This window comes from Gekko japonicus, unplaced genomic scaffold (genome assembly GCF_001447785.1).
Source record: "Gekko japonicus isolate JY-2015 unplaced genomic scaffold, Gekko_japonicus_V1.1 scaffold767, whole genome shotgun sequence".
In the NCBI taxonomy this organism is placed as follows: domain Eukaryota; kingdom Metazoa; phylum Chordata; class Lepidosauria; order Squamata; family Gekkonidae; genus Gekko; species Gekko japonicus.
The window spans coordinates 650525-672251 of record NW_015161972.1 but is presented as its reverse complement, the minus strand read 5'-3'; the positions used below and the strand labels follow the sequence as shown (position 1 = coordinate 672251).

Below are 21727 nucleotides of genomic sequence, written 5' to 3'. Positions count from 1 at the left end.
GTATTAATCCTGGCAGGATTGTGCCTATAGTTCACCAAAGCTACAATGAGAAAGGTATTCTAGTGAGGTTTTCTTTCTGCATGTGTTCTAAACAGTAGTACTCCTCTGCAGTTACTTCCCTGTGCAAGTTGTTGCACAAGGCAGTGACCATAATAAAAAGGCTCTGCGTCTTTCTTCCCACCCTCAACAACAAAGAGAAATGTCTCAACAGTGCTTGTAAATATCTTTTAACAGCTTCTTCTTTAAGGCCCAGCATTGCAAACTCTGCAGGGGAAGGGATAGAGAAAAGAAACTTTTTTTCTAATTGCTTTATTCACTGGCAAGACACTTAAAGCTTGTTCTGACATTTAAAGATACATGTTAAAGATAGGTATAGATTTCATGGAGCATTCCCACTAACATTAGACTTTCTTGTCTCCCTCCTTTTGCAGCTCGGAAACCCCCTGAATTGATGTTCTTGGGGGTGGGTGGGGAGGTCCCTTGTTCCAGGAACTCCCTCAGTGGCCTGACAAGGATTGGCAAACTTATTATTCTTAGAGGGTTGATAGAATAGATGAGAGTCAAAAGGAGGAGAAAAATCAAGTGATTTGTGGGGGGAATGGGGAATTTTGGCCTACTATATTGAAAAGAGCCTTGTAGCATTTCAAACACTAATAAATTTATTGTGAGAGCTTATCTCACAATAAATTTATTTAAGGTTCCATAAGACTCTTAGTTGTTTTGGCAGCAGCAGACTAAAAAGGCTATCCCTCTAGAGTTTATAATAGCACAGTATGCAGGGAGGGGGGATTTCCCAATGATCTGGCTCCCCCCAATTCATCACAAGGATTCCTAACGTACAAAATATATCTATTAATATCCAGAGCAGTCGATGAGATACTTGAGATCCTCAGTCATACGGCCCTTCATGCTTTTATATTCTGTTAACATTTTAATAAGTATTTAAAGCAGGGTGCTTTTTTGGTGGCTGTTGGTCAGAAATTGGGAACCCTAAAAATTATGTATTACTTAGTATGAGCAAGAAAGCATTTTGAGTTAATAAAAGCAATGTTTCCAGTGCTTTGGACACATGATGTATTTATATAATACACCCACAGATCACTGCTGCTACTCAGCAAATTCAAAGCAAAGCTATACATTCAGATTATTGTAAGGGTTTATAATCTGTAACATTCTTGTTACTATTTATTATGGTTTTAAATGTGTGTATGAATGTGCATGTGTGTGTGTTTCAGGAACCAAAATGTTTTTGGTAAGTAGCTTTCCATTTTTGTTTAGTCCCTTAAAAAGCTTTAGTCTTTCATAGGAAATCCCTCGTACTCTTCATGGATTAAAGCAGACTGTTCTCTGAGAATACAGTAACATATGAAAGCAGTTAAATGTTTGGAATTGTTTATTTTCCTACACTATTAGTCAGCAGTGCCAGTATACTAGTTTCCTTGTGGCTTTTAGTGGAAAATGTTAAAGGCTCAACAATTTTTTACGTTTGAACTGAATTAGTCACACAACTGGCATGGATATCCTGACTGTGAAGGCTGCCCAAAAGCTGCTTTCCCCTCCTCCCCCTGCTACAGGAAGTTGCATCCAGAGCAGTAGCTCTGTTCTTTGGTAAGTGTAACATGTGAGCATTACTAGGCATTTCATCCTGCGGGTCTGCAGTCTGTGCTATTTAGACTATTGCTCAGTTGGAATACTGCTGCGGGTGTGATTTTGTGTTGTGTTAATGTGTTCTGTAATGACCCTTTAAGGCACCGTGCTTTTTTAATACTGCCTGTAGCAACGTTTGCTGCACCAAAATTCCAGTTTTATGACGACAATTGGATAAACGGAGCATTTGACCTGAAGTACTGTCAGATTGGCATAGAAACAGACCTTCGAATAAAGAAGTTGGCTGAAAGATGATGCGTGGAACCTGATTTCTCCCTCCTCCCCTTTTTTTACCTTGGGCTGAATGAAGGCTGTAATGGGAAGGCTATTCACACAGAGATCAAAAGAAGCACTCGAGTGATGAACTACTTCTGCAGGAAAAGTCTAAAGCAATAATTCAAGCTCTTGTGCTTTGGTATTTTGCTGAAGCGGTTGTTACCGGCATTTATTCCTCGTACATTCTCCATTGGAGCAGCTAGAGCAACGGCCTGATGATGGAAAACAAATGAACTGAATTGGCTTTATGACTTGATGGAGTGAAGCATTCTGTGTTGCTGTCTGTTGGGGAATCTGGATTGAAGAAGCAATATTATTTGAGTTTCATTGTCCTTTGTCTGAGTCATCAAATGTAAATGTACTGCAGTTCAGCTCTACATTGCAGGGATTTTTACATGGAGAAGAAATGTCAACCTTGGAGCTCCAGTGCTGAGTAGCTGCTGAGAAATAGATGGCTTTTTGTATGGAGGATTTCTGACATTAAGGAACATACAATTGCTGGTTGCAGAATGATTATGACCTGGATCGCTTAGGACAGTCATGTATTTTTTTTCCTCCGGTAGGAATCATACTACTGTTAACTGGAGACTGACCTTGCAGGAGTGGGGAGAGCTGTGATCATCTCTGCCAGAGCAATTGTTTCTTGTTTTAGTTCTATGCAGAATGGTGTCATCTGCAACAATGATTTTACTGTTCAGATAATTCTATTCTGTAGAAATTAAACAAAAGCAAATTGGTGGTAAAAGTACTGAATTTCTATACATATACTGTTGTGACTTCTGCAATAGTGATGGAACAGAGGGTATTTTTTTTAGTAGATTGAATATTATAAAGCAATAGGAGAACTATTTTGTAGACTATTTTTGGAAAACATCATTAGCTGAACATCTCAGGTTACTGAATTTGGCAAATAAACTAATTATATGTAATATTCAAAGATTTAAAAACAGAGTAGTGGTATTTTCAAATTATGTCCAAGAAGAAAAGAACTTTCTCTGTTGCCTTGGCTGTACTTGGAGCAGGTCTGTTAAAAATCTAGGTGTCTTTACCTTCCAACGGATCGAATGAGTCGAGTGTGTATTGTTGTTTTGGAGGAGGTAGAGGATGATTCTCCTACATATATTTCCAAGCTGCCTCAGGAAAGCATATCTCTACTTCCTTCACCTTCAGGAAATGTCTTGGTAAGAGGTTCTTACTAAATGTATCTTGTTCATAATTATGACATGAAGCTTCATTGAGATGTCATAAAGTATATCAATATGCAAAGCTGTAGCTGTTTTGTTTAAATATTGAATATTCCATTTCTGTGTCTGATCCTACTCTTAGGATAAACTTTGAAGGTGGCTGCTTTTTCTGACTTTAAATGAAAAATGTAAAGGACTATTTAGCAGGAAGTTTTCATTATTATTGCAAAACGTCTTTTCGTGCAGCAGTTTCTACCTTTTCCCATTTAAACAGACTCCTGCAGTAATCAGCTAACTATTGCTTTGTTCATTCATGTGGTATCTGTGAAGCAAGTTAAGTCTCATTCTTAAAATATGGGGACCATAGGTCATGTGATAAATCTAAGGCAACTACTTCAGTAGCATTTTGTAACAGTTCAAAGTCCTAAATATTATTTTCTTTCAATTGCTTTGGTTTGAATAATCAAAAAGTTTGAGTCCATGATGTAAGTGTCAAGCAGCAAAGGTCTGTGGTGATGATCAGCAGTTGGTAGATATTTTTAGAATGGATGTGTTTATCAGATTATTTAGATACAGCGTGCTTCCTTATTGTCTCATGTTTTAAGAAATGTGTAAGGGACATTCATTGTTCAGTGTATCATTAGAAAAGTGACGGTTTTTTATTAATATACATTGGACATTTTTGATACTTTGTGATACGTAATATTTATCTTTTAGGGGTCCTTTTTATCAGATATCAGTAACTAGAACTGTGTTTTATGTATTATGTGGAGAATATTTTAAAAGCATACATTGGAGAGAAATGCATTTGTTACATAAAGTTTAATGGTAGGATGTAGTAATAGTAGCTGGCTACTTGCAGCTTTGGAATTAAAATACTCCCTCTGTTTATTTCAGCCACCACTTGTTCAAGCTATATTTAATGGGGACCCTGATGAAGTTCGTGCACTAATTTTTAAAAAAGAAGATGTCAACTTTCAGGTAAAAAAAATCCTCAGATTCAGTATTGATTTGTTCTGTGTTTGCATTTGAGAGTCTTTAGAGAATTTTTGTAACATTAGTTATTTTTCATATATGAACGATCTTGCTATTTCTTTCTCTTTTGGGTTTCTCCTGTATTTTTATGAAGGTATTAAGAATCTGCATGCATTTTAACCAGTCCAAGCAGTTGCCCTGACTTTAATCATTTCACTTACTAACTTTAACAAAGGTCACCCTAAATGTAACATCTCCACCCTACACCAGTAACTTAAACGTTTGTGCTGGTGAAAAAGGAAGGAAGGGTCTCCTTTGTCCACCATGGTGGATCATAGGACCCACAAGTAGACGTGTCATGTGGGATAAGAGCAGTAGTAAAAGAGGGGAATTGGGTGAGATTGAATGAAAGAGTTGGCTGGATCTAATCCAGTTTCTCCACTCAGTGTTGACCCCTCCTTAGACTGATCATCCATGTTGGGATTGCAGCTATTCTGCCCATCTTTGTCCCTTACAAATAAGCAGAAAGAGAAAATGAAATATCAGAAGCTTTGACCATTAGCATTCTAGAAACCTGGATCACATTTCCTGAATTGTTTTGATGAAGGGAGGGACAAAAGGAAGTTTGACTCTTGAAAGCTTATACCCCTCAAATCTTGTTGATCTCTAAAGGTGCTACTGGACTTGAATCTAGCTGGATGTTTATCATCGTGTTTCTAATTCTGAACCTGCCCTGTCCCCTTAGGATTGAAAAACTCAAAGAATGGGGCCAGGTACACAGACAAGACTTTTTCTGCAAATTTGGAGGGATCCTCAGCTTTGGAGGAAAACTCAAATATATGTTTTTAGGAAAAGACTGTGTTGTAATGCTGTGTTTTGAGACCTCAGCTGCCATAATGGAGAAGGGAGAAGCAGCCAGGTGGATAGGAGGCAGCAGTACTGCAGGTGGGAGCTGGAGCTGCTGCAGCCACATAAACCAGACAGGCAGAGGCAGTGGCAGTGCAGATGGGTGGGGTGGCCAGCTGAGTGAGGGGGGAGAGGGGGATCCCCACCTCATGGGTCTGGTAGGTCCCCCACTTCTTGCATTCTAAGGCTGCAGTAGGACATAACATTTAGTTGTAGTTAAGTAAAAGTGTTCATTGTTTCCAGGTTTGTGTCTATCCCTTCCTTCACCGAAGAATCATAAATAAAAATCTGATAACTAATTATGTCTGAATACAGGAGTTGCATGGGTTTGCTATAATTAGTTCTCCCTCCTCAAAAAAACCAGAATCCTAAATCTGAACTGATGTAGAATCCTGGCTAGTAGAGAGAAAACTAACCCTTGTGAGCTTGAACATGTCCATTCATACATAAAAGGTAACTCAAGTTCATTTTAATCGTGATTCTTCATAAGAGGATGAAAGAACAAGGTTTACAAACAAGTCTGGTAGCAGTCTGAATTTTTATGTATTTTTACTTAATCAGGATTAGGCATGAAAATTGAACGTAGCCTTTGTGACCTATTCTTTGACAATTAGAGAACTGAAAGACCTATCTGTGAAAGTGGCGGTGCAATGTGGAAGTGGACTCAGGAGGCATTTAAACTTAAACTTCCTGGTTGCGCACATCATGGACCTCATGAACTGGTTCATAAACCAGGAAAGTCCGTGGAAGTTTGTGGTTCGTGAAAGTCATGAACCACGTACTTTCATGAACCTCAATTTTTCCAGCCTGTGCCCATCCCTAATTGGGCATAAGAATGTGGCTAGTTAGACAAGTTTGGGTAGATGTAGTTTAATTTTAGATAACAGATCTAAGGATCTAAGGACTTTGTATAATCTATATGTAATCTTTTATTTGGGGGGGATGTATTCTTCTGCTACAGATGTTTTTAGGGGGGAGAGTACTTTTGTGGCATCAGTATGAAACATTGGCATAGTAGAGGAAGTTGGTACTTGGGGAAGGCTGCAGGAAACGACGTGTACTTGAATGCCTCCAGATTAAACTGATTACCCAGGTACTGCTGCCTGGCATTTGTGGCTGTTGTTGTGTACTTGGCACATCTGGCTGTTTCCTATTAACTTTAAAGGGATACTGAATCCCAAGGATCACAACTCTGAATCTAAATTTTGGCAATGGTGCACCTCCCTATTTAATATATACCTGATACATTTTCAGTATCTCACAGATATATACATTGCCATGATAGAATTATACTTGCAGAGGTTCTGTAATTTTTAAAATATATTTAGCGCACTTTAACTTTCAGTAATTCACAGAACAGGAAATACTATTCTTTTTTTACTTCCTGTGTATTAAGTTCCCAGAATCCTCCATTTCTGGCATACTTATTATTTAGTTTATTTTTAAAAACTTTTCTATGCCACTTTCCCACTCCAAGTAGCAAGCATTAAATCAATATATTACTGTATGCTGAAATTTGTTGTTGGTATGGCATACCTATTAGTAAAGGTAAAGGTTCCCTTGCTCGAAAGCCAGTCGAATCCTACTCTAGGGTTGCGGTGCTCATCTCCGTTTCAAAGCCGAAGAGCCAGCGCTGTCTGAAGACGTTTCCGTGGTCGTGTGGCCGGCATGACTAAACACCAAGGTGCACGAAACGCTGTTACCTTCCCACCGAAGTGGTACCTATTTATCTACTTGCAATTTCTTGCTTTCGAACTGCTAGGTTGGCAGGAGCTGGAACTAGAGACAGGAGCTCACCCCGTCTTGCGGCACCCGGGTCATGAACTGCTGAACTACTGACCTTCCACAGCCTGCAGTTCAGCGTCTTAACTATTATTATTATTATTAGCTATTACAGCATCTTAAAAATGTTTATTCATTTATCTGGCAGGGTTTTTGTTTGTTTATTTTGTAGCAATCTATAGTAGGGTTGTAATAAGTTTTTGTCTTTAGCTTACCAGTTGAGACATAGACTAAAGCAGCATCCCACATGCTTATAGCAGCAGTATTCTTAAGAGGTGTTTGGAAACAACTCGTTCAAGTGGTCATATACTTTAACACAGAACTTGTGGTCAAACTTAAAAAATAGTTACAGATAACAGTATTCATCATTGCTAAGATTTTTTAACACTCTGAGTTTGTGGTACAAATATTTTTATGTAAGTATGGTTTTAAGTACTGTAAATTACAGGATTACATCATATGACATAGCTGAAAGTGATGAGCTTGTTGTGAGAGTTGAGTGTGCACCGTTAGAGTGTCAGTTTTTATTGGTAGTGAATAGTATATCATAAAAGAAGAGTTTTCAATTATTGGTAAAACTTATTGTGCGGGAAGCTGTGCAGTAATCAGTGATACAGATTTTCTAGAAAAATTAGAACTGGGAAACTTTCTGATGCCCTAAATAGTGATCTAATTTAACAACTTTGTTTTGACTTTTATTTAGTAAGTAAAGTACCCCATGTTATTTATGTCCCAATAGCAACAAATACTATAACAGAAAGACCTGTTCAGGGGGAAAGATTCAGTTAAGGGAAAATAATGTTTACTTACTTAATATTTATTAAATATTATGAGATAACGTATTATGTATTGCCCTTACATTGTTTAACTTTAAGAAAAAAGGTGAAGGCACTGAAAGTTATTGACACACTAATTGACACCCAAAGAGCTGTACATGATATGCCATGGACATAGTTGTCCACTAATCATGGAGCTCACTGGGGCACCCTTAGTACTTGTACTACTTGTTGGGTTGTTGCACAGTCAATCAGGTAAATGTATAAGTTCTAAAAAAAAATTGGATTATTCTATCCCCCCCCCCCCCAAACCGATACAATCCCCCCCCCAATCAAAAACACATGTATGTATTTTTCTACACTATTCCTAGGGATAATCTCCTGAAGAACATTTATTACAACTTTGAAACTGCCAGTCTTGCCAAATATTGACATGCATTCATTGTTAATTTTATGAAACAGTAAAACTTTAGAGACAGATTTTTTGGCACAGAAAATAAAGCACTATAAAATTTTCCAGAAAGCTTGCCATTTTAGAACATTTTCTACCCCATTTCTCTGGTGTCTATGTGTTATGTACATTCTTTATAATTTTCATAAAGGGCAGCACTTTGAGGTGTGAGGTATTTCAGGCTGACTGTTTCTGAACTGTTGTTTCGTTTTGTGCAAAAGTTACCACCACCACTGTTACTAAGCAAAGATAAATCATTTGTGTTTTTGCATGCTTTGTGACATTGAGATGCTGGTCAGAGTGCAGGAAATAAACATTTAACAAATACAGCTGCACTAGAGAACAGAGCAAGTCATTTTAATTTCTGAATGTTTCATTCAGGAAAGTTTCAAAAGGCCTGTTCTGTGACAGCCATAACTTTTATCCTGTTGCTGCTTTATCTCATATGTTGAAATTTCTATTGGTGTGTCATTTTTGAATGCTTTTATGTAGAGTGTCTGTGAAAAATAAGCAAACTGTGACGGTAATATTCGGGTTAAGAGAAGCAGTAAAGCCAGCATAACCAATAATATCAGTTTGGATCTAATGGTGAGTAATTAATTAGCTTGTAGTATGTGAGGTAAAGGGGAGGAGGGGAGGAGCAGAAGTGTGGTGCTGAGCTCCTTCCAGGCTTCTCCAGGTAAAGTCAAACTGTAGATTGTAGTTTTTTGAACTACACCTCATTCTTTTTCTCCCTTCGTTCACAGCACTAGAATCTTTGTTCATCCAATGGAATTGGGTGAATTGTTTTTACATTGCGGTTTATAAGAGAAAAGGAGTATTTCATGCAGTGCTTAATTGACTTGCAGAACTCACAGCCACTCAGTGGTACTGGTAATGACTATTGTCTCAGATGGTTTAAAGGGGGATTATTTAGCTTCATGGAGGATAGGTCTATAAACAGTTACTAGCCACAATAGCTGAAGGGAGTTTCCAGATTCAGATGTGCTGTACCAGTTGTAGGGATTACCAATAGTGTCTGTGCAGAAGAACCTATCTAACCAAGGTTGGAAACAGGATGCTAGACTTCATGGATTCTTGGTCCATTATGATTGTTCCTGTGTTGGCTGCAATTGGATGATGCAATAAACCACAGTTTATTAACTATGGTTTGATTAAACTTGAGTTTAGTATAATGTTTGCATGCAGGCTGCTCATCAAATAGGGTGCCTTGAGGTCTTCCAGAAACACAATGGACCTCCAGACAGCAGAGCTCAGTTCTCTTGGAGAAAATGGCTATTCTGGAGGGTATAGCTTCATATCCTACTGAGGTCCCAAAAACCCACCCTCCTAGATAATATCCCCAAATCTCCAGGAATTTCAAAACCTGAAGCTGGCAAGCCTGCCCACAAACTAGGACTCTAAACCATGGTGTGTACCCATCTTGTTAATTATGGTTTGTATTAACTTTGGTTGCTGTGTTATCTAAATACAGAAATGCCATTTTTTTTCCGGTAGCACCATTCCTCTCAGCCTCCTGTGTACTGATACAGCTGCACAGAGCAACAGAAATTCCAGCTACATTTGACTACTGATGTTCTGATCTCAGGATGTACTCTTCCTTTGCAAGTTTATGGAATGCCAAAATAGTCAAATGGTGGTGGGAGGTGGGGAGTTGTAAAAGATATTTTGCTATACAGAGCATTTCATGGAATGCAGTATTTGAAGAAAGTCTTTGTACTTCTTCTGCTTGAAACATTGGGCAATTATTGAGCTTGACTAGAATTAGTCATGAGTTGTATTTTTGAATTAAGTGATTTTTACTCATTTTGTAGCAACAGATGCATTCTTTGCATCCTGAATAGTGTTGGGCATTAGCTCCTTTAAAAGGCATCATTAAAATCAAATGACGAGCTCAAATACAAATACCAAGGCTTATATCAGATTGGCCTTTTAAAGCAAGTGTATTTCTAATATTTCTAAGGTAAGCAGTTTTGTGGAATAGTAGTAGTATTATTGTATATCTGCAACATAGGATTTAGCCATGCCTTCCAAAAAGATATGAGGACTCATCTCCCTTATAAATAAAAGCCGAATGGTGGTGGCACTTCTCTAGAACATTCCACACGCTCCAAAATCAGTTTGCTCTCTGATCTGTCATTCAGAGGGCTCCCTATCCACTGGCTGCTAAACAGTTTGCTCTTCCTCTCCCCCCCACAGCCAGTCAGAACACAGAGATTATTTGCATATGCAGCCTCATTGGCCTTTGCCTCGGAACACAGAGGTCGTTTGCATATGCGACTTGATTGGCTTTTGCCTCTAACATTCTAAACAGTTTGCACTTCTGAGGTAAAATGTGTCCAATCTCCAGGTGAGGGCTGGAGATCACTCAGAATTACAACTGCTTTCCAGATGGCAGAGATCAGTTCCCCTGGAGAAAATGGTGGGCTCTGTATCCTTATATGCTGCTGAGGTGGCCCCCATGACAGCCAATGTAATGTAGAAGTCAGGGGTTCAGAGCACAGGAGAGGCTGCAGGTGTGTGGGGGGTGGAAAGCTGAAGAGTGAGTGGGAAATAAAGGTAGGTTGATGATTGGCTGGGAAGGAGATAGGGTTGCCAACTCCAGGTGGGAAATTCCTGGAGATGTGAGGGATGGAGCCTGGAGAGGGTGAGGTTTCAGGAGGCGTGGGACCTCGGACAGGTACAAAGCCATAGACTCCACCCTCCAAACCAACCATTCCCTTCTGGGGAACCATCGTTGCCAATTTCCAGGTGAGGACTGGAGATCACTCAAAATTACAACTGTTCTTTAGGTAGCAGAGATCAGTTCCTCTGGAGAAAATGGTGGACTCAGTGTCATTATACCCTGCTGAGGTTGCCAGAGCAAATTGACACTGAGTGTCCAAGGCCGGGGCACCCGCCCAGAGCCTCTTTCTAGAGGTTGTTGTATTTATTTCCACAACGGGCCTTTTTCCTAGTTTTCAATAAAGCATAAGGTAGAGAACAGTCTTAGTTGTCTCCAGAACTTTGAAGATTTTAGGGAATTGCTTGTATTGCCAGTTTTAACTGTTAGCTTGGAATAAGCAAGTCAGCCCATTATTAATTTTTTTTCTGTGGGGCTTATTTTTAAATTATTTATACATAATGAGAATATGTTTATACTGATTTTATAAAAGGCATAAACAATGAAAAGTTCATTTGTATAATCAGAAAGTACACACAAGACGACATCGTTTGTAAGACATATATTCTACCCTTCTACTTAAAAAGCACTCCAAGGGGCTTACAAGAAAGAATACAATAATATGAAACAAGTAAAAAAGTTAATTTAACTAAAATATGGCTATGGGTACAGTCTAAAGAATTTGGTCACATGGGAAAAGTAGTTTTGTGGGTATAAAATTCTTGTAAACTATTTATTATTTTGATATTTATACCCCACTTTCCTTTCCAGTAGGGATCCAGAGTAGTTTACAGCACCGTACTCTCCTCCTCCATTATATCTTCTGGATTACAACCCTATACAATAGGTTAAGCTGACAGTGTGTGACTGGCCCAAGATAACCAAGCAGCTTTCCATGGCAGAACCAAGGGGTCGCACTTGGGTCTCCCAGATCCTAATCTTCCACTCTAACCACTACCGCATGCTGATCCTCCTGTTCTGGGGCCAGAGAAAGAGAGAGATGCCTTTATACTTTTATCCATCATAGTATTTTTTAATCCAAAATTCATTTGTTGTAGTAGACTTCCATCTACTGTTGGAATACAGTCTGTTTTAATTGTCATGTCACCAATATCTGCATTTTTATCAATGTCTTAATATCAGTAACGTTTACTATCCAGGGGATGTAATATTATTGTGAGGAGATTGCTTTTCAGTTATATTAAGATATATATTGATTGCATTCTCTCAGCAAGGCCGCAACTCATAAGGCATATCTGTTACGTGGGTACATAGGCACTTCCATGTCTAAGACCACGTGGCTCCCACAGCATACGTGCTGTGGTCTGGCAGCTCACAACAATTGGTATTTGAAGCCCTGTTTTCTTTGCTTTGAGCACTGAAACCACAGAACAGAGAGGGCATTCTTTCTGAATGGGAGGGAAAATCCAGTCTAAAATGCCAGGATAAGCAGGCCTTCTGCTTGTAGGGTTGCCAACTGAATAAAAATGTCCTGTCCCATTAATAGAGGCTTAATGGTTAGAAATGAATAGTTTAAGTTTTCATGACATGGAAATAAATGACATTCCATTAAGTCTCAGTTAAAGGGACAGGGCATTTTTCTCCAGGCCCACCGGCAACCTGATTTGCTTGTCTGTGTGACACCATGACAGTTGAGATGTTTGAGTATATAGTCTTTACCCTTATCATTTCCCCCCAAAACAGAGAAAATCTTAATCTAACTGAAAATTGGTGGAGGGAACATTAACATAGCAACAAGTTAAATGTTAGTAGAACAATCATTTCACATTGAGTTCTTTAAGAACCCTCAGTTGTATGCCTTCTGGACCTGCAAACTTGCAGTTTTTAATTGCCCAGTAGTCCTAGAACTTCACCTCTCATCACTTGCTTATTGATTGTCTAATGTTTTTGGCTATCTTCTCAGAATTTTTTTTTTGCTTGCCTTATTGTCAATTTACTTTTTTATGCCAGAACCTGTGCTTTTCTTTTGTTCATCTGAGTTGGGGAAACCTTCCACTGTTAAAAATAAGCCTTTGCCTTCTATGGCTTCCTTGACTTAAGTCATTAACCAAATGGACATCTTTTTACATATGGTGGTATATTTCTTTATTGGCATATTAATTCTATCTGGCCCTCAATTGGCACAATCTGAAGTAATTTCCAGGCACTCTTGAAGGATCTTTTTTTGGTGAGTATTTTGTGTACGTGTGTGTGTGTGTGCTTTCATGCCTGGAAGTCATGGTGACTTCTGGCAACCCCTACTGGGGGCTTGGATGTTTTTAAGAGAAGTGGCTTGATTGCCTGCCTCTGTGTCCCAAGCCCTGGTATTCCTTGGAGGTCTCCCTTCCAGTTACTTGCCAGGGTCTACCCTGCTTAGCTTTGAAGATTTGCCTGAGCTATCCAGGTCAGGGCACCTTTCAGGGATTTGATTATCTGAATTCTCCCTTTAAACTTTCTTCTGCATAGTCCCCTCATTTTAGCAAAGTTCCCTCTTTTGAAAGTCGGTTATTGTTTTGAACTTTGTGGGCAACTTTTTGTTTAGATGAATGTTGAACTTAATAGCATTTGTGGCCACTGTTTCCAACTGGTACAACATTTACAGAGTTCTACTCGGAACCAAGTTCGGAGTTGCTACACCTCTAGCTGGCTCTGTGACCAACTGCTCCACTGCACAATCATTTATGTCAACTCGAAAGCTTGTTTCTATGGCATGGCACAAGCACATATATGACTAATCAGTGTGAAAGTGTTTGAAGCAACCCAGTGTTATCGTATTGTCCCTTTTGGTCACCTCCTTTAAGTTTAAACTTGGCAGTTTTTAGCAATTTGGGTGGGCAGCACCATGTATGTTCTTCATCCAACAGCAGCAAAACGGAAGAATTACAATAGTTTCCCAAAATGAATATGACTCTTAATATACACATTTTTAATTATCTATATATCTATTTTCCAAGTGTGGTCCTCATCTGCAGATACCTAAATCCACGGATTGGGACCACACTTACCCAAAATAGATTTTTCTGCAAACTTGGGTAATCCCCCAAGTTTGTAGAAAAATCTGAAGGCTAAAAAAATACTCGGGGTTTGATTCCTAGAAAAGTAAAATAGCGTTCTCTGGTGGGGGGGATGGGTCCTTCACTTCTGGGACATCAGGATGACCTCTCAAGCAGACAGCTGGGCAGTAGAGATAGTGACCCAAAGGTAGACAATAGAGTTTGCCAGACCTCCACCGGAACAATTTCTAGACTCCCCCTTCACAAGAACCCAAACAACTCAGAATGAACAAGGTGATCCAGCACCTTCTCAGTATCCAAGCCATTGAATTTGTGGGGAAGATTTCACACAAGATATCTGCAGCCACTGCTGAGACCCTTTAAAACTACAGATAATGAAAAAAGAGGATCTCTCTATTCACGTTCTACTGATGGTGAAAGACAGTCTTGTTTGGTGGACAAGGATGCACAACCTTCTACAGGGCAAGAAATACTGGATTCTGGAGGTGAAGCAGATCTTCACAGATACTAGCCCGTCAGGATGGGGGGCAATGTGGGATGAAGTATTTCGAGCCATTTACCTTGCTTTGCTACACTTTGGTCCGCAGATAACTTATTGCCATATCCTAATAAGAATGGACAACATGTTGGCCCAGACATATCTCAACAAGCGAGGGAGCTTCAGGTCCTTAGCGCTCCACAAGGAGGCAACCAAGACCTTGGCTTGAGCAGAGATGAACCTGGCTTCAATCAAAGCAGAATACATAAAGTGAAGCACAAACATTGACAATCAGCAGCTCAGCAGACAGTTTAGCAAGACAGCTAATCCAAGATGGAGAATGGTCTCTCAAAAAGGATCTGTTTAGGCTGATCAGGAATCACTTCAGTTCCCCCCTAGTGCATCTTTTTGCATTGCCAAAGAACCACCAGTTTGACTGGTTCTTCCATCTTGAAGCCGAAGCAACCAATGCCCTAACATTGCACTGGCTGAAGGGCCTACTGTTCACTTCTCCTCCTGTTCAACTAGTACCTAAACTGATTAGAAAGATCAAGGAGCAGGAGGCAGAGGTCATCCTAGTGGTGCTGTTCTGGCCCCCTCAACCGTGGCTTTTGGCCCTTCAAGAATTGTCGACCAATCCACCTCTGAGACTTCCCGCAACTACGGACATGTTTCAGCAAGGCCCAATTTGGTACCCACATCCAGAGTGGTTGCATCTTACTGCCTGGAAATGGAAAGGAACACCTTTCTTATACTAGGTTATACTAAAGAAGTTACAGATGCTCTTTTGGCCTCCAGAAGGCAATCGACGAACAGGATCTGCAGTGCTTCATGGAAAGCATTTGTTAGGTGGAGCAGGAGGAAGGGAGTCAATCTTTTAAATCCTCAACTCAAATCTTGCATTTCTGCAAGAAGGACTCGCCAGAGGTCTAAAGGCACCCACTCGTAGATGTCAGATTGCAGCGCTATCAACAGTGTTGATTCAGCCTTTTGCAACATCCACATTTACAATGTTTTCTCAGGGGCATGGCCATGAAAGATCCACAGCAGGTACATAGGTTTCCCACATGGAAGCTACATACAGTTCTTCCTTCTCTCACAAGACCACACTTTGAGATCTTTAGGGAACTCTCCCTTAAAGTGGTTGAGGATGAAAACCCTCTTCCTCATAAGTAATCACATCCACAAGAAAAGTATTAGAACTATGTGCACTATCTGTCAAGTCCAAGCTGTGCATCTTCCACAAAGTAGTTCTGAGACCTTTAGACCAAAGGTGAATTCTGCCTTCCACAAGTCTCAGGAGATCTGCCTTCCATCCTTCTGTCCAAACCCAAGCCATCTGAGGGAAAGGAAGTGGCACATGCAGGATGTGAGGAGAGCGCTTAAAGCATACATATGCAGAAACAAGCATATTAGGAAAACAGATACTCTGTTCATATCTATTTATCCAGCAAATACAGGAAGCAAAATGTCCAAGTCAGCCGTCAGTAGTATGCTCAAAGCCTGCATTATTGAGGCCTACAAGCTCCACAAATTAGATATCCTGCTTGGTATTATGGGTCATTCTGTGAGGAGTGCTGCTACCAATGCAGCTTTCGCCAGACATACCATGGTTTTGCAAGGCAGCTACTTGGTCATCCATCTCCATCTTCGTTAGGCACTATAAGATAAACACATATAACTCAGCCAAAGCTGCCTTTGGCAGAAGAGTGCTCCAGCATATTCTAGATGAAAACAACATCTATATATCATATACCCCGAATATGAGGACACTGCTCTGGGAGGTCCCACCAAGATGTCCTCCACCTCAGAGGGAGAATAGACCATAGGATACTTACCGAGAAGAGTCCTTCTCCTTTGAGGAAAGGAGGACATCTTGTCCCTCCCGAAGTCATTGTCAATAGGCAAGATCTCTTCCTATTCTCACTGTTTTTACTTGTTTCTCTCTTGTTCCATGTTACTGTTTTTGCTGTGTTTCATGCCATTTGTAGAGTGAAGTATACCTTAACTGCTTCTGGAGTCCCAAAACTGAGAAAGGGGTGACTCCCACAGCAGAGTCAGAAAGGATAAAAAAGTTGTTCCTGCCTCCCTGAATGGATGGTGGGAATCACCCACCAAGATGTCCTTCTTTCCTCAGAGGAGAAAGACCCTTCATAGTAAGTATCCAATGGTCCGTTCACTTCATTGTGCTGCAAAAAAAGAGTACATAAACAGGAAACCTTTGAATTCACTACTATGCATTTGTCCATTTTCGTGGTTTGACTTAAATATGTGGTCTTGTTCTTGATTATATTTTATATAGTTAACTGTTGCCTACAGTAGTTCCCATGATACAAAATTCAGTAAAAAAGAACCAGATGGCTGGAAAATAGCAAATGTCACTGCTGTATTTAGAACTACTGTCACATCTCAGTTACCATATTTTAAATGATGGAGAAAGTAGAAAAGAAACTGGAAACTATAGGCAGGATGCAAATAGCAGCTTACTTCATTTGACAAGGCTTGAACAGCAGATCTCTGTACTCCGCTTGTGAAACTCCTCTTGATTTCATGTTCTTTGGATCCACAGTGATATATCCAATGGGACTACCAGTGCATAAAATAGCTCAAATATGTGTGGATATGGAATGTAATTGAAAAATGAAAAATGTGTATGAGCTGAGGTCTTTGAAAAAGCATGTATACAATTCAAGGGTTATAGTTTTGGTGTAAATGCAGTGCAGGTCTAAGCATGCACGTGTTAAAAATGTTAATGTGTGAGCGTGAATAGCCTTTCAGTATTATTTGTATACAACAGTTTGAGCATAACCAAATATAAATACACCAACTACACAGGAGTAGTACAGAACTAAACAGAAGTTAATTAGCTGAAATGGTTTGGTCTCAATTTTAAAAATGAATTAATTATATTTAAAAGAATTGTTGAGCATGGTTTTTTTTAACTGGAACACACAAGCATGGTTGTTATAGGGAAGAAAGGACTTCCTGTTGTGTGTTGTTAGGAATGCTTCAGTTTGTGGCACCATAAACGTCATTCTTTATTAATCAAAAGTTGCTGCTTCTGTGTTCCTTCAAGTCCTGCATTTATCCTTCTAACCACCCACAAAATTCTAATACCGAATCTGAAATTGCTTTTACTAGGACTAGCCAATTAGCATTTAAAATGTCATCAGCAAAGTGTATTTGCAGCATAGTATATGTGCGTGTTGCTGCAGTTAACAGAGATTCAGGTATTTGTCTGAAGCAATAGAGCAAAGTTTGAATCTAGTGGCAACAAATTCTGTTGGTCTTAAAGGTGCCACTGGTCTCAAATATTGTTCTGCAGTTAACATAATGAAAGATGAATGAATCTGTAGAAATGTAGTGGACATGTGCCAGCTAAGCGCAGTGGCCAGTTGTGGTTCTTTGCACTTACGTTGTTCTCATAATCTTTTCAGTATGGTCATGTTTTTCATGTGACATTATTTAATTTGTTTAATTTGTTTTTCATGTGACATTATTTAATTTGTGGATATGGTGTATTCTGTGTTTAACTTATAAGGCAGGGGTAGCCAAACTTGCTTAATGTAAGAGCCGCATAGAATAAAAGTCAGATGTTAGGGAGCTGCAAGACATGAACAGATACATGTTTTTACTGGGAAATGTGCAAATTTGCTTTTTATTAATATTAAATGAGTCTGCCAAAAATAATAACAAGAACGGTAAAAGCAGATATTTTATTTGTCCAGTGATATTTGTTTGCTAATGATATTTAGCTTCCCCAGCCACCCTGCCGGGAGCCGCACAATATGTGTGAAAGAGGCACATGAGGCTCCCGAGCCACAGTTTGGCCACCCCTGTTATAAGACTATGTCCAGATTACAGCTAAGTCAAAAAGAGCACTGAGCAGGAGTTACTTCTGGAAAGAGGTACCAGTTTGTACAGTGTTCTTGTGCTACTTGCAGTAGTTCTGGGGCTGTTGTCTGAATTGTGAATTGTAAGCACAACACCGGTTGGGTGCATTAACTCAATTCAGCTGAGACTTGAAAGTCTCTTTTGTGTGGAAGTGCTCCAGTTCTGCAGAACTTTATGGTATATTTGGCTCATTTAGGCACAAACTGAGTGTTATCTGTGATTGAATCTTCCAATTTGTGTTGTCCCTAAAAAGCATCCACAGGAGAATCTGATTTGGTTTTGAAGCTCACTGCAGAGGAGGAGTTAAGTCACCTTATGACTGAAAACATCCCTGTTGGTTGCATTTAGCCTTGGCAGGAAAAAAATTGATTAGGAGAATGGCACAGAAGGGAAAGGCCTGGTTGTCATTGTTGTCCCCAAGCTTTGTGGCCCTGATTTGAATTGTATTCAGTGCCAGCGTGGTATAGTGGTTAGAATAGTGGACTCTAGGGTCTAGGAAACCCAGATTCAAATCCCCACGTCATGGAAGATTTTCAAGTGACCTTGGGACAGTCGCATACTCAGCCTAATTTACTGCACAGGATTAAAAAAAGAGAAGAATTATGTTAGCCATCTTGGGTCTCCATTGCGGGCTAGGTAAGGCAGAAATTAAGTAAATAAAATAAATTCTCCTGGGAAATCAGACAATCTGTCTCCAAGGTAACTTCTAGTTAGGCCCTTTATGTTCACTATAATGTGTGAGAGAGATGCTTTGCATATGTAGACAAGTAAAATTTCTGAAAATTTTGAAGCCGGGGGAGTGTCTGTTCTTTGGAGGAGGGGGAGTGTAGATTTTTGGGGAAATTGGGCTTGACCTGACTTGAAAGTGAAGCCACAAAAGCAGAAGGAACTAAAACCTAAACCAAAGGGAACAAAAAAGGCCACCCACCAAACCACCCACCAAACCGAAAGAACAACTAACAGTAAAATAGGAAAACTTTTTAAAAAAACACTGGTCGCCCCCCCCCCCAACAACCTACCACCCACCAAACTGAAAGAACAACTAACAGTAAAATAGGAAAACTAAAATAGGAAAACTTTTTTTTTAAATGTTGTTCAGTCAAACCAGGCAGGCAGGATCTGATCTGAAGTCCACAAGAGAGGCTCTCAGGCAGCAGGAGACAGGGTCAGAGCAGCAGCTGAAGCCCAAGCCAGCACATACTCTCTAAAGCTCTCTCAACAATGGAGTCTAGCTCAGCCAGACCCTTGCTTTTATGCTCTTTGCCCATGTACAGAAGAATTTAAAAAAGAACAAACTTCTGTGATTGGCTAAAGAGCAGTGTGTGCCCTAACCTGAAATCCTATTAACCAAGTTGCTACTCCTCCTTCCCCCCTCCCTCCTCTTTTCATGGGAAATGGGTGGGGAAAGCAAGGTTGAGCTTCACATTTGAAGTCAACAGTCTTGCAAGTTGCAAACCTACAGTGCGGTGCCATCTGCAAAAGCATTGCAATGATTGGCTCTAAGGCACTACAGCTCCCCCTAAGGTGCTTTTGCCATTGGGCTGCAGAGATGCCTCTTCCCCCTCTCTCCTGTTGCCCTCAAAACCAGAGCAAAAGGTGGGAAAGAGCCCTAGAGGAGAGAACTAAAAGTTAACTTTATAGCTCTTTAAACCTCTTCAGGAGCTGCAGTGGCTCAAGTGGTCTTTCGAGCAAGGGAACCTTTACCTTTACCTTTTTAAACCTCTTCAACACCAGCTATTCGGTATAACCGAATATATGTGAAAAAAGAAGCTGGGAAAAATTGGCTGTATTCAGAATCAGATATAGTGATAGCCAGTCGAGAATCTCTGATCTATATCCAGCTTTTGAAATACCAGGAAAAATACCAGTAAGGTATTTTTGGGGTATTTTTCAGGCTCAGATACAGGTGAATGTACACTTCTAGTACATGGTAATGCTATTGTACTATTGAGCTACTTTTGTATTTTTTGTTGTATTTTATTTGTTCATGTCAGCCATTCTAAATTTAAGGATGAAGGACGAAGTTTGGAATAATCTATTGTATGTGTATGTAATGGGAAGCTTTCAGTGCCAGTACTCCAGTTAAATAAATTATTTTTAAGATTTTCTGAAATTAACCCTTTAGAAAAAGTTCTAGTCTATAGACTGTAAAACTTACATTCAGGGTTGTAGTTGGATTCAGAAGTTTTCTTTTACTCTTTTGAGCATCGGAAAGGAAGATGTATTTGGAAATACTGCTATTATTATTATTATTATTGTCGTATGGCATTGTGTGTAGTGTAGCCAGGAGATCCTAAGACTATCTGGCAGCCTGAAGTTCTAGACCGGTATAATGACATAGTCTCTACCCTCCAGACCTGCCATTTCCTCCACGAGAACTACCATTGCCAGCCTCCAGATGAGGGCTGGAGATCACCCAGAATTACAACTGCTGTCCAGGTGATAGAGATTAGTTCCCCTGGATAAAATGGCTGCTTTGGAGGGTTGAGTCTATGGAATTATACCCTGCTGTGGCTGTTTGCCTCCCCAAGCCTCACTGTCCCGAGGCTCCACCCCCAAATCTCCAGGAATTTCCCAACCTAGAGCTGGCGGCCTTAAGGTGAATTGATCTCTGTAGCTGGGAGATCTGTTATGATTCCCGGAGAGCTGCCACTGCTGCTGTGGGGGGAGAGGGTGCAGGTGGGTGACTGGGAGCACTGCCACCACTGCTGCTGTTGTGCGGGGTGGGGGAGGAAGCAGGCAGGAGGCTGGGAGAGTGATGGAGGGAGAAAGAGAGAGTGAAGGAGGCAGAAAGAGATAGAAAGAGTGATGAGGTGGGGAGGCAGAAAAACAAAGATAATGGTGAGGGGGGATAAAGAGAGAGGAAGTAACATGCATGGAGGAGAGACAGAGAGTAAGAAAAGGGGGGACAGAAGAAAGAGTATGAGAGAGGTAAGGGAGGGGGAGGAGGCAAAGGTATGAGCAGGGGTCATTTTGTAAAAAAAGAGGTGCAGGAGCTCACTTGCATATGCCACACCCCTTGCAAAGGGCAGGCATGTTTAGAATGCCTTTCTCTCCCTCCCCCATGTGGGGAAGGGAAAGAAAGGCATTTAAATTCCCTCCCTTCCCTGAATTTCTCTGCAAAAGTGGAGAGGCTCAGGGGAGGGGAGGGCAGGGAGGCAGACATGCCTGGATTTCCTGCCCAATGTTTTGATTTTTTCTCCCCACTGTTCTCCCCCATTCTTTAATTCAGATTTTACTGCAATGGCTGAGACTGGGTTTCTTTGTACAGTAACTCCGGCTTGTATGAGCCATTTGGTTGCCTGTAAGTCTCTCCTCCAGGTGACCACACAGGAAAAAGTATTAACTGTACTTGAAACTATAACTTATCACTGTACAGTAGAAATCTGGAAGTTCAACTAACTTCCTGTGTGATTTGGGTAAAAGTTACTAAAAACTTGTGATTTCCTACATTATACTTGTATATGCCACATGTTATAATTGTGCCACCCCCATACCCAGTTTCCACTAGCCAGAGTATTTTGGCAAGCACACACACACAGCTCAGAACTGAACATGTTATGCAATTACTAAAAAAAGCCACAAAATTCTGAGAACAACAAGAACTCTTTTCATGTGTTACAAAAGCAGCTCTTAATTAAGCCCTTAATCATTAGAAACTCCACGCCACATGAAAGCACCA

General features: G+C 40.2%; 1 protein-coding gene across 1 annotated transcript in view; it reads left to right on the top strand.

The window, feature by feature from the left end:
- The first annotated feature begins 2941 nt into the window (after window positions 1-2941).
- ANKRD28 (ankyrin repeat domain 28) overlaps window positions 2942-21727 on the top strand; it is a 68533-nt gene continuing 49747 nt past the window's right edge. The window contains exons 1-2 of the mRNA XM_015429694.1: window positions 2942-3104; window positions 4005-4088. Of these exons, the coding sequence (XP_015285180.1) occupies window positions 2988-3104; window positions 4005-4088 (201 nt within the window). The 5' untranslated portion in view covers window positions 2942-2987. The remainder of the gene's footprint in view (window positions 3105-4004; window positions 4089-21727) is intronic.